This window comes from Podarcis filfolensis (assembly GCF_964270895.1).
Source record: "Podarcis filfolensis genome assembly, chromosome: 17".
Lineage (NCBI taxonomy): Eukaryota > Metazoa > Chordata > Lepidosauria > Squamata > Lacertidae > Podarcis > Podarcis filfolensis.
The window spans coordinates 20751634-20763807 of record NC_139621.1 but is presented as its reverse complement, the minus strand read 5'-3'; the positions used below and the strand labels follow the sequence as shown (position 1 = coordinate 20763807).

General features: G+C 41.5%; 1 protein-coding gene across 43 annotated transcripts in view; it reads left to right on the top strand.

Moving 5' to 3' along the window:
- The window catches only part of PTPRD (protein tyrosine phosphatase receptor type D), a 1143290-nt gene that overhangs the window by 1111158 nt on the left and 19958 nt on the right, over positions 1 to 12174 (top strand). For all 43 annotated transcript variants that reach the window (XM_083592691.1, XM_083592680.1, XM_083592685.1 and 40 more), the window contains 2 exons: positions 10394 to 10679; positions 11881 to 12059. In XM_083592691.1, coding sequence (XP_083448817.1) covers positions 10394 to 10679; positions 11881 to 12059 — 465 coding nt within the window. The remainder of the gene's footprint in view (positions 1 to 10393; positions 10680 to 11880; positions 12060 to 12174) is intronic.

The following is a 12174-nucleotide window of genomic DNA, read 5'->3' as shown; positions in this document are numbered from 1 at the left end:
TTGGCCCTTCTAGCAGCAGAATATCTCAAAATTATGGTTTGCTGAAAAGCTGAAATGATATGGATATAGAAGCCACAGTTTAGAAATAAAGCAATATGCCTTGCATATACAATGGACCAGCTTCAGTCACTAGCATCTCCAGGTACAAGATGGGAGGTTATGGGATGGGTGTCCATCAGAGTAGACAGCAGCTGCCTTAATAATCTGGTAAGCGGAATGAATAAATGAATTGAGCTAGTTGGATCAATTGTCCAGTTTGGTAGAAGACAGTGTCATGAAATTCTACTCCATATTGAGTAGCAGGAACGATACATAGATTGGGAGTTTGATGGTGGAGGGAGGTGTGGGGTGCTTCGAGATCCGATCACAACACACTCCCTCCTTTAAGAGGAATCGATTTGTAGGGAAGGGTAAATGTGGCTGCACCAAGCTCCACATGTGTTATTTTTCAGAACGTTTAAAGGCATCTTACAATGGACATGTGACCATTCCTTCTGCCTGCTGATCCAACACTTTTTTTTGTCCCTCCTGCACATGGTCCCCAAAAGATGATAGGGGTCACCTACGTGTTGCGTATGTTTGTTCTGTATCACGGTTGCTGGCAGTGAATGTGGTTCAGCAAACCAGTTGGTTGAGATTAAATTCAAACAAAGACCAAGTTAGAATATGGTGGGTATGCAGCTTGTCTTGATACAAACACAATATATATGAAGAGGAAAGGGACAGGGTTTGCCATGGTCCTTACTAGATGGTCGCAAGGTTTTTTATCCTAGTTTATGCATGCATTGCATAAATTCACAAAGACCATAATAGGAATTGAATACATTGTGAAGAAGTCCACGGGCGAAATTAAGTGCCATTAAGATAAGGAGATTTTGCCACTAAATTCAGTTGCATTTTTTGGCATCTTAGTCTTTCCCCTCAAAACACCTGATTCAAATTCAGCCATTGAGTTTGAGCCACAGTTTCCCTGTTTAATTGCTCCACATGTATGCATACACACAGGTTAAATGATATTGTAAAGCGGTGTTCATTTATGGCAGATACCTGTGCTATGGAGGTTTGTTGTTTCCTAGGGTAATAATCTCCACTTTTAATTTCATAATGTTCTAATTAGCTATGCATCATCATTGGCTTCTAAACTAGAATAATGTCTCTTTCTGCTCCCTTTTTAACCCTCTAAATAGCTTCTAATGATAATCACTTACTTAGAGAATATTGTGCCTCTCTGATGCTTAGTCCCTTTGTTGATTAGAGCTGAAATGTAGATTTAGGATCCCTACAAATTATCATCTTTTCCATATAAATACAGGTTTATTCAGTGATCCTTGCAACTATTTACTTGCAATTTTATATCGCACATTCAGTGCATGGTAGGTCGCTATTATTCCTTTTTTTCTTTTTCTTTTGGAGAATTAAAGCAGAACTATAGAGTAAATCGGTGGGGCTCAGAAACTCACAAGGCCAACCTGTGAAATTAGCATCTGAGGAGGAATTTGAAGTCAAGTCTGATTTAGGTATAGCAATCTGTCTGCTGGGTAAATCGACTCTCAAGAGAAAAATCCTCATATTTGTAAAGGCCATCTTTAGTCAGGAAATACATGGGGATCTGTGCCTCTTCCTCCCCTGTAGCCCAGTTGGAAGTAAACACAGCAAGGCAGAAGAGAGGCACTGCAGCCCAGCAATAAAAGCTGTAGCAGTGGGAATTTGTCACTCAGACATCACAAAATGTGCCTCGTGGCTTACACGGTAATATGCCATCTGTTGATATCGCAAATTGCCTTGGTCTTAAAAAATATTCTAGGAAGGATAGATGACTTTGTTTCTTGAGCATTAATCGCTCATTCATTTATTTATTTCTGCTCTCACTGAAGCCAAGAGAGATTTCCACAGCCTTTCTTAAGATGGGTGCTTAAGCTCACTTTACATGCTGCCTTGGTAACGTGACTCCCACATCCCAAGTGTGGCTGCATGAATAGATACCCATGTGGTTCAGGCTGATTAGAACCACACTTGAGAAGTACCTCGAAATTAAAAGTTGCCCAGAAGTCATCATACCTTTTGATCCCAAACCTTTTGATCATCATACAAGCAATGTAAATGCATGGAGAGACAGTTCACTAGATGTGTAATCAGTAGTTTAAACCACTGAGCCTCTTGGGCTTGCCAATCAGAAGGTCAGCGGTTCGAATCCCTGCGATGGGATGCGCTCCCGTTGCTCTGTCCCAGCTCCTGCCAAACTAGCAGTTTGAAAGCACACCAGTGCAAGTAGATAAATAGGTACCGCTGCAGTGGGAAGGTAAACGGCGTTTCCATGCACTCTGGTTTCCATCACAAAGTTCTGTTGTGCCAGAAGCGCTTTAGTCCTGCTGGCCACATGACCCAGAAAGCTGTCTGTGGACAAACGCTGGCTCCCTCAGCCTGAAAAGCGAGATGAGTGCCACAACCCCATAGTCACCTTTGACTGGACTTAACTGTCCAGGGGTCCTTTACCTTTTTACTTTAATCAGTAAATTGGGCCTCAATCTCTCCATGAATGGAACCACAGAGATGGAAGGCAATAAGTAGTATAATCTAATTCAACTCCACATTCACATCTCCCGTACGTGATTATTATGGACAGTTATTTTTTTTTCCAGTGGAAATCTCGTAACCTTAAATGGCTGTGATTAAGCCTGCTGTGTATAGTACTTGCTTCTTGTATTAGGTACAATTAGTTCCCACTGATTTGTCTAATATAAAATTACCTTGTAAGCATTATCTTACCTTCCTGCAGGTATTGTGCGGAGGAAAAAGATAAGTGCTGTAAAGTACACAGCACTCTGCAACAGATACTTACATTATTCCCACTGATTTGAACAAAACAGCTATTGTTGCATTACACAACTTACCCTACAGTACAGAAGCTTTCCCTGTCATGTGACATGAATCTACCTTGTCCTATTCTTGCTGCTTTATTCTTAACTTCTTACTGTTTGTTGGCTTGGGTACAGCTGTGCACAGGGCTTCCTCAGTGCCAACAATTAGCTGATCGTCAGCTTGAAGAATGAAGTCCATGAAACAGAAATTTACCATGTCCTATTGAAAGTGCTTCTGAGGTTACATTTTGATTCTGAAGCAGTAGGCACATGTGACTTATACGACATTATATTTTTACAATCTTCCTTTAGAAATTCATTTGATCCAATTCAGAACATTAAAGTGTTTGTACCAACCTAAGATATGTATGCCTGTGTCATCCAAATGTACATGTTGTGTGCCTGGATGAAGCAAAACACCAAGATGCTCAAAGCCTACCCCCTTTGGTTCCACAGATATTTCTGCCTTCCTGCATGCTGGCCTTACACACTGCAAAATGCACATTTAAACCACTGTTGCCAATTGTATGCATATTGTTATCTGCAATTGCTTTAATTGCACACTGTGTTCCCACCTGAAAAGCATGGACAACTCTCTAAGCGGTATAACACAGATCTGAATAACTGTTGTACCTAACAGCCAATATAAGTTAATCACACTTAAGCCCATTGATTTCACTGATGTGAATCAAAAAGCAGTCCTCTGAGTAATCATCAGGAGAAGTTTCTTTAGCCATTAAGCTTCCTTATTCAATGGAATGATAAAATAGCATTGGGCAATAAGGCAGCAGCGCCACTTGACAGCTCCATATTTTAATGCTAAGAATCTGTGTCAACCATAACTCTGTCACCAGCAGCCTACCAGTCCTTGCCTCCACCATCAGACTTCCAATCTATGTATCGTTCCTGTTACTTTGGTCTGAGGGCACATGACACAACCACCTTGCTGAAGCTAAGCAGTGTCTGGACAGGATACTGCCTAGGAATCTCATGTATGCCACTTTGAGTTTAATAATAATAATAATAATAATATCCCACCCATCTGGCTGGGTTTCCCCAGCCACTCTGGACAGCTTCCAGCAGAATATTAAAATACAATGATTCATCAACATTAAAAACTTCCCTAAACAGGGCTGCCTTCAGATGTCTTCTAAAAGTCAGATAGTTGTTTATTTCCTTGACATCTGATGGGAAGGCGTTCCACAGGGCGGGTTCCATTACCGAGAAGGCCCTTTGCCTGGTTCCCTGTAACTTCGCTTCTCACAGTGAGGGAACCGCCAGAAGGCCCTCGGTGCTGGACCTCAGTGTCCGGGCAGAACGATGGGGTATGGAGACACTCCTTCAGGTATACTGGTATACAGTATACAGGTATACTGAGGCCGTTTAGGGCTTTAAAGGTCAGCACCAACTGAAGAATGTTATAATAAAAGCAGTGCTTTTGTGATGGTACTTACCAGTACAGAGTACTGATGCCTTTTTTTATTGGTGTTCATGGCAGCCATTTTGTACTAGCACCCAAAGAGCTTCATTCTTAGAAAAGCACTGGATATAAGTATAGTGAATATGAACATAAATATTTGTATGCAGTGCTATTTTTCAAGAAAAAGAGGTGCCGGAACTCACCATGAGCGCCTCCCTTGTTCTCTTATAATGGCAATGGCGCCCACTTGAGAGGTGCCGGAATTGAGTTCCAGTGAGTTCAGGCTGAAAAAAGCCCTGCTTGTATCCCACCTCCCCTTTCTTCAGTAAGTTCCAGGTAGCTTATGGTGCAGGTTATCTTCACAGTAACATTGTTACTTAATTTGAATGAATACAGTGGTACCTCGGGTTACATATGCTTCAGGTTACATACGCTTCAGGTTATGCTAACCCAGAAATAGTGCTTCAGGTTAAAAGCTTTGCTTCAGGATGAGAACAGAAATTGTGCTCCAGCGGCGTGGCAGCAGCAGGAGGCCCCATTAGCTAAAGTGGTGCTTCAGGTTAAGAACAGTTTCAGGTTAAGAACGGACCTCCGGAACGAATTAAGTATTTAACCCAAGGTATCCCTATAAAACTCTAATACTTTGAGTGTGTACAGCACAGGAGCTACTGTGAGTACGCTGTTTTTGTGTAAAAATGGTGCAGTTTGTTTTCTGATCACAATAATCTTCCTAGCAAAATTGCTCTGTTTTTGTTTTTGGCACTGTCATTTAATTTACCATATAACTTCTCCATAAACTCTGTACCTTTCCATCAGCTTTTTTTGTTTCGTTCTGTTTTTATCACAGTTGCTTTATGTACTTGAACCTCATAAGTGGCAGTCTCTATATATTCCAAAGCCGCAATATTCAATCGGATTATCCCCTGATATATGTCAAATATGTCCTAAATGATTTTTGGCCCATATTTTAATATCTTTGTTCTTCCAAATAAATGGCCTGTGAAATCTCATAATTACAATGGCTTCCCTTGCCAGATCACTGAAATATCAGTTAAGGGTCAGCACTGTGATAGCAACAAATTAATCAGAAAAGCCAATCTCTAAGCACAACCACACAATGCCTTCAGTATGGAATGGCCCCCGAATGCCTCTTAATTTCCCTTTTCTGCATACTGTAGCTGTATCACATCATGGGACATTAAGCATATTTCAACTCACAGGACTGACTCAGTTGTGTTTGCAGATATTGAAAACAAATGTTGGAACTGGATGAATGATAGCACTGAAGCAATAACAATTTCCTAGTAGGCATGCTTGTTTAATGGATTGCATAGTCTTTTGGCTTGTAAACACTGCAATTTCTGTTGCTAACTGAAATAAAAAGATTACACACACACACACACACACACACACACACTGTTAGAGTTTGGTAGCAGTCTTATTGAGTAAAGGGAACGAAAGGAAGTTGTTACAAGAAGTAGAATAACTGTTTGGCCGCAGCTGCAATGGCGTATTCACATTTGTAGGGCTTTGCTATATTGAACACAGTGGAACTAGCTTCTGAGTAGACGTGCTGCTAACATTCATTACCTAAGCCCCCGTCCTGAGAACAGCCTTGGCTCCATTCAAACAATATGCATGAGGCATTATCATGTTTGGAACTTTTTTTCCTTCAAGTTGCCAGATTAATTTCCAAAAGTGATGCAAAACTTGTGTGGTAGAGGCATGCAAACTTTTGAGCTTCATAGAACTCTTCACCAGACAGAATGAAGAGTCCTGTGAAGCTCTAAATACTTCAGAGAAAGCTGATCAAATGAACTTTTCATTCCTATTCTATAGAACAAGGGTGGGGAACTTTTTTGGTTCTGTGGACCAGGAATTTACCAGGCTTGTCCTCACAGTCTCCCGATATCAGGTGATTTGGTGCATCAAAGTCCTAATGCTCACTAAAATGGAGAGAGAAAATGTTTGATTTTACAGGGGTTTCAATGCAGATCCTTTCCAGATCACAAGGGGTTTGCATGGAACCTCCTGCTAAAATGAAGGCCTCCCTTCATTTTAGCAAGGAGTTGAATGCAAATCCCTTTCATGTATCAGGAAGGGGTTTTCATTCAATCCCGCCAAATTTAGCAGGACTTATTCCCCCTGCCTATCAGCTGACATAACCCACCCATCAGAATTATGTCAGCTGATCAACTAGCGGACATGGTGTTTAAAAAACAGCCTTGCAGTCCAAACTGGTCTACAGGCTGGAGGTTCCCCACCACTGCTATAGGCCATAGCATAAGCAAAAAACAATGTACACACACACAGGCACACAGGCATACATACATACATATAGACATACCCCCTATACACTTATACATGCATAATGTTACCTGCTTTCAAATATGAGATAAGACCAAAACATCCATAGCATAAGTCATTTTTTATATTTTACTAAAGGATTATAACTGCTTGTGCACATGCAAAACACATTCTGACAGCTCTTGAAAACTGCCATCAGCATGTTTTTAAAATTTAGACCACAGAGCATTGGTACCCAATTTGGACTACACCTCCCATTATCCTTGACCATTCACCATGCTGGATGGGGCTGATGGGAGTTGGGGTGCCTGAACATTTGGAGGGCCGTACATAGGCTACCCCTTCCATAGAGTTTAGCATTTGGTAAGGCAGATCTCCCCCTGCCCCCTCTTTTGCTCTAAGATTTTCCGGCTAAACGTAACAAACTTAACTGCTTTGGGCTTAGTTTGTTCCTTTTGAAGGAACAGTGCTTGGCAACTCAGACAAGGAAAGGCTTAGATAACCCACAGATTGCTTATCAGCTGTACTGTTCATGCCATGTTTGGGATTCAGCGCTATAGAAATGAGTTAGGGAGGGAAGCAAAATGCACATCAGTTATTATCACCATACCACCAAGCTCAGCTCTGCAAGATCAAAGAGACTTTCCTACTCTTTTAGAATTCTAATCCTTCAGTTTAACTCATGCACATCACAACAGTGATGGGGGGGGGGGGGAAACGACCCAAACAAGCGTTTAATAATAGAATCCAAGAATAATGCGCTAGATAAGAGAAATGTGGGTTGCTTAGTTGACCTTGCTGGTTCTGACAAAAATGTATATGTAACATGTATATGTAACACCCGCCCTGTGGAACGCCCTCCCACCAGATGTAAAAGAGAAAAACAACTACCAGACTTTTAGAAGAAATCTGAAGGCAGCCCTCTTTAGGGAAGCTTTTAATGTTTAATAGACTATTGTATTTTAATATTCTGTTGGAAGCCACCCAGAGTGGCTGGGGAAGCCGAGCCAGATGGGCGGGGTATAAATATATTATTATTATTATTATTATTATTATTATTATTATTATTTCACATATAAATAAAAGACAAATTAATTCCTTTATCTAATTTAGTTAACAAAGCAATACTGCAGGCTGATCACTCTTGATTGAACTAAATGTCAGTGGGCTTTCTTGTATATAGTTAGGAGAAAAATCTTTCTTTTTAGAAGTCATTAACAAAAGGACATCAGATATTTTTGTCTTGTCTTTGGAGATTTAGCTGGTTTAAGGGATGTTATTATCACAGATACAAAAGATGCTTTTCCTACTTTAATAAAAAGTGGGATTTAAATTGGCCACTTTTGAAGAAAATTGTAATAAAGCCACATTCCTGTGCCATGGATTTCAGCCTCAAGCATGTTGCAGGGAAGTCAACTAACAAAGGTGATTGGAGAGCCCCTGGGAGTATCATGGATCATGTGATCCTGGTTTCAGCTCTTTGCCTGGTGATGTTGTGTCTATGTAGCGTCTTTTCAGATATTCCTCATTTCTCCCAGTCTCTCAAACACATATTTATTTTCACCCCTTGTCAAGATTTTCATGGAACTGAATCTCATGAAAGATTAAAAAAGGCCCAGTGCTCAGGGCACCAAATACATGCCCTGAGCCCAGGAAGCAATTGTTGCAGTGTCGGACAACAGCAGTAGTGTGAATCAAATATTTCAGTCTCTTTAGGTTTTATTTAGTTAATTGGAGTAAAACCTGCAATGTGTGGTAAGGTGGAAAATACACTAATATACCAATTAGTGTAAAACTAAATCCTTAGTGGGATGGAAACAATATTACCGTGGAGAATAGCTTCACTGAGGCACAGGAAACTGAGGTGGTGCTCCAGAAACCTGCTAAAGGGCAGGAAACTGCAAGAAGGAAGCAGCTGGAGAGAATGACTCATGGTTTCAGTTGTCTCTGTACTCATGCACAGAGTATGGGAAACAAGCAAGACCAATCTGAGCTCTTAATATAGGGTAGCAAATAGGACCTAATAGACACTACTGACACCTAGTAGGATGAGACTTCTGACTGGAATGTAGAAATGAGGGGAATAATCTGTTAAGAAGGAGTCGACCAAACAGGAAGGGAAGGTGAGACGCATTATATGTAAAGGATGTGTACACTTGTGAAGAAATCCACAACATGAAAGGCAGATTGAGAGTACAGTGGAACCTCAGGTTGTGGCCATAATCCGTGATGGAGGCATGTCTGCAACCTGCAGCATTCGTAACCTGCAGCATGGGAGGTCCCTACAGACTGGAGGTTGTCCCCATCTTTAAAAGGAGGGGGGCAGAGAGAAGCATCTGTCAGTTTGCATTTCTTAGTGCATAAAGTTTTGATCTCATGTGGAAAAATCTTTCCTATTCTTTCCTATTCTGATTAATTCTAGAAGCTACTAGAAGCTTCTCTGTGTGAGAGAAGCAGAGGCAGGAGGGTTAATGATTGTTTGGGTTATACCTTCTGGGAAGCTGCTTTCTGCGGAGTCATGCTGACTATAAATATAGGCCAGAAGGAGCCTGAGTTTTACTTTTTTCTCTCTTTCTCTCTCTTTCTTCTGGTGTGATGTTTCTGTACATAGGATGCTTTAGTGTTAAGGTTTAGTCTTATTATGAGTTAAGTTATAATAAGTGCTGCAACTAGATTTTTGTATGGACTGAGCCAATCCTGATTGTATTGGATTTGATAACCATTACGTTCATTTGCCTTCAGCACAAGTAAAGCTTTGCTGAATGAAGTAATATTGCCTCTGGTCTATTTTGGGGAGCTCTGCTGAACTCTGCAATGTGTTTAAGGTTTTTCTCCACACGTATGACACACATATGACAGTACCAACCAGTCAGCTTGACATCAGGACCAGGAAAGGTCCTCGAACAAGTTAACTAAACAGTTGGTCTTTAAGCACTTAGAAAAGGATGCTGTGGTTACTAAGACCCAGCATGAGTTTCTCAAAAACAAGTCATGCCAGGCGAATCTCTCTCTCTCTCTCTCTCTCCCCTGACAGCACTACAAGGGGAATGCTGTGGACATCGTGTATCTTGATCTGAGTACAGCTTTTGACAAAGTCCCCCATAATATTCTTGCAGAGAAGCTGGTAAAATGTGGGCTGGATGAGATTACTGTTAGGTGTATTTGTAGCTGCTTGACTGACCAAATGCAAAGAGTGCTTACAGCTGGTTCCTCTTCATCCTGGGAAAATTCTGCAGCTTTCTACATCCTTCCAATTCTACAGTTCTATTATTCTATGACTCATTGCCACTTGCAAGCAAAGGGCTTTCCCCATAGTGCTTCCATAGTATTGGGAGATGCTTCTTTTTGACAAGATTCAACAGTAGTGCCATGAGCAACTGCATGCTGGAACGAGGTGAATGGGTTGAATTTCAAGGAACTTTCCAACCCAGATTTTCATCACAGGGAAATGATTCTCGCTTGACTGAGGTAATTTGAGAAGGGGACCTGGTTATCAAAAAATACCCTAAAAATGAGCAGAACCAGCATGTATGTTAGGAAGCAGTAATGCTTTTTTGTGGTGGTACTTACCAATGTGGGGAAGGAAAAAAACTGCCCATGGTGGTCAATTTTTACAAACACAGCACTTGTATCAAGATATGAGCACCTTGCTTTTTTCTTTTCCTTTTTTTGTCTTTACTGAAAAAGGCACTGGAAAGCGGGATCAATTGCAATGATGTATGTTGCCATGACAGTATGTCAAGAAATGTCGTACCGTAATGTTTCTATCGCTTACACGTATCTTGTGTTTTGTTTTTCTTCCCCCTAGTGCTGGAGTTGGCAGGACCGGCTGTTTCATTGTAATAGATGCCATGCTGGAGAGAATAAAGCATGAAAAGACTGTAGATATTTATGGCCACGTAACACTAATGAGAGCCCAGAGGAATTACATGGTTCAAACAGAGGACCAATACATCTTTATCCACGATGCACTGCTTGAAGCAGTGACATGTGGAAATACCGAAGTGCCAGCCAGAAACCTGTATGCATATATTCAGAAGCTGACACAGATAGAAGCAGGAGAGAATGTCACAGGAATGGAACTGGAATTTAAGGTACGTAACGGGGGTTTCCCGCACAGTTTTACATTGAAAACTGTTACACCAGGGTGCGATGGGGGAAGTTAGACTTGATTCCAAATGGGTCTAGGGTGAGTTTGTGTGCTTTGGTAGATTTCCCTATGAAGGATTAGCAACAGAGTCTAAATTCTAGTCGTTCTGCTAGGGGGTGTAATAATAATAAGTTATTATTTATACCCTGCCCATCTGGCTGAGTTTCCCCGGCCACTCTGGGCAGCTCCCAATCAAGTGTTAAAAACAATACAGCATTAAACATTAAAAACTTCCCTAAACAGGGCTGCCTTCAGATGTCTTTTAAAAATAGGATAGCTGCTTATTTCCTTGACATCTGATGGGAGGGCATTCCACAGGGCGGGGGCCACTACCGAGAAGGCCCTCTGCCTGGTTCCCTGTAACCTCACTTCTTGCAATGAGGGAACCACCAGAAGGCCCTTGGCGCTGGATCTCAGTGTCCAGGCTGAATGATGGGGGTGGAGATGCTCCTTCAGGTATACAGGACCAAAGCCGTTTAGGGCTTTAAAGGTCAGCACCAACACTTGAATTGTGCTCGGAAACGTACTGGGAGCCAATGCAGATCTCTCAGGACCGGCGTTATGTGGTCCCGGCGGCCACTCTCAGTCACCAGTCTAGCTGCCGCATTCTGGATTAATTGCAGTTTCCGGGTCACCTTCAAAAGTAGCCCCAAATATACCTTTATAAGTTTGTTTTCTAAAGAGTTAGTGTTGCATTAAAGCAGGGTTCTGAAACATGTAATTTTTTTGCATGTGAGATTCAACAAACAATTGGACGAGGACACAAGAATGCCCCCCACAGTATCAGAGCAAAGGCCTGTCTAGTCCAGTATTCTGTTCTCACAATGGCTAACCTGATTCCTGTTTGAAGCGCACAGGTTGCAATAGCCCCTCTCACTCCCCAGCCCCAGCAAAGGGTTTGGGAGCATACCTCCTGAAGCTAGTACATATCCACATTGGCTAGTAGCATTCGACATCGCCTTATTCTCCATTCATTTCTCTAACCCCCTTTCAAAGCCTTCCAAGTCAGGAACACCGCAACATCCTGTGATAGCATGTTCCATAGTTTAACAATGTGCCGTGTGAAGAAGTAATAGGAAATTATCTGTATAAGAAGGTTTGGTCTGATTAAATTGCAAAATTATGCTCTTTCTCTCTTTCCACAGCGGCTAGCCAGCTCTAAAGCTCACACTTCAAGATTCATCAGTGCCAATCTTCCATGTAATAAATTTAAAAATCGCCTTGTTAATATTATGCCATATGAATCCACAAGGATATGTTTGCAGCCTATTCGAGGGGTAGAAGGGTCTGATTATATCAATGCCAGCTTTATCGATGGATACAGGTACTAAAAGGCAGTGTTTTTCTGTGTGGTAAAATAAAAAAGGCTCTTTTTTCCAAATTCAGTAAGTTTTTATCGACCGACAGAAGTGGGTCATTTTCAGTGGGTCTGCTCTAAC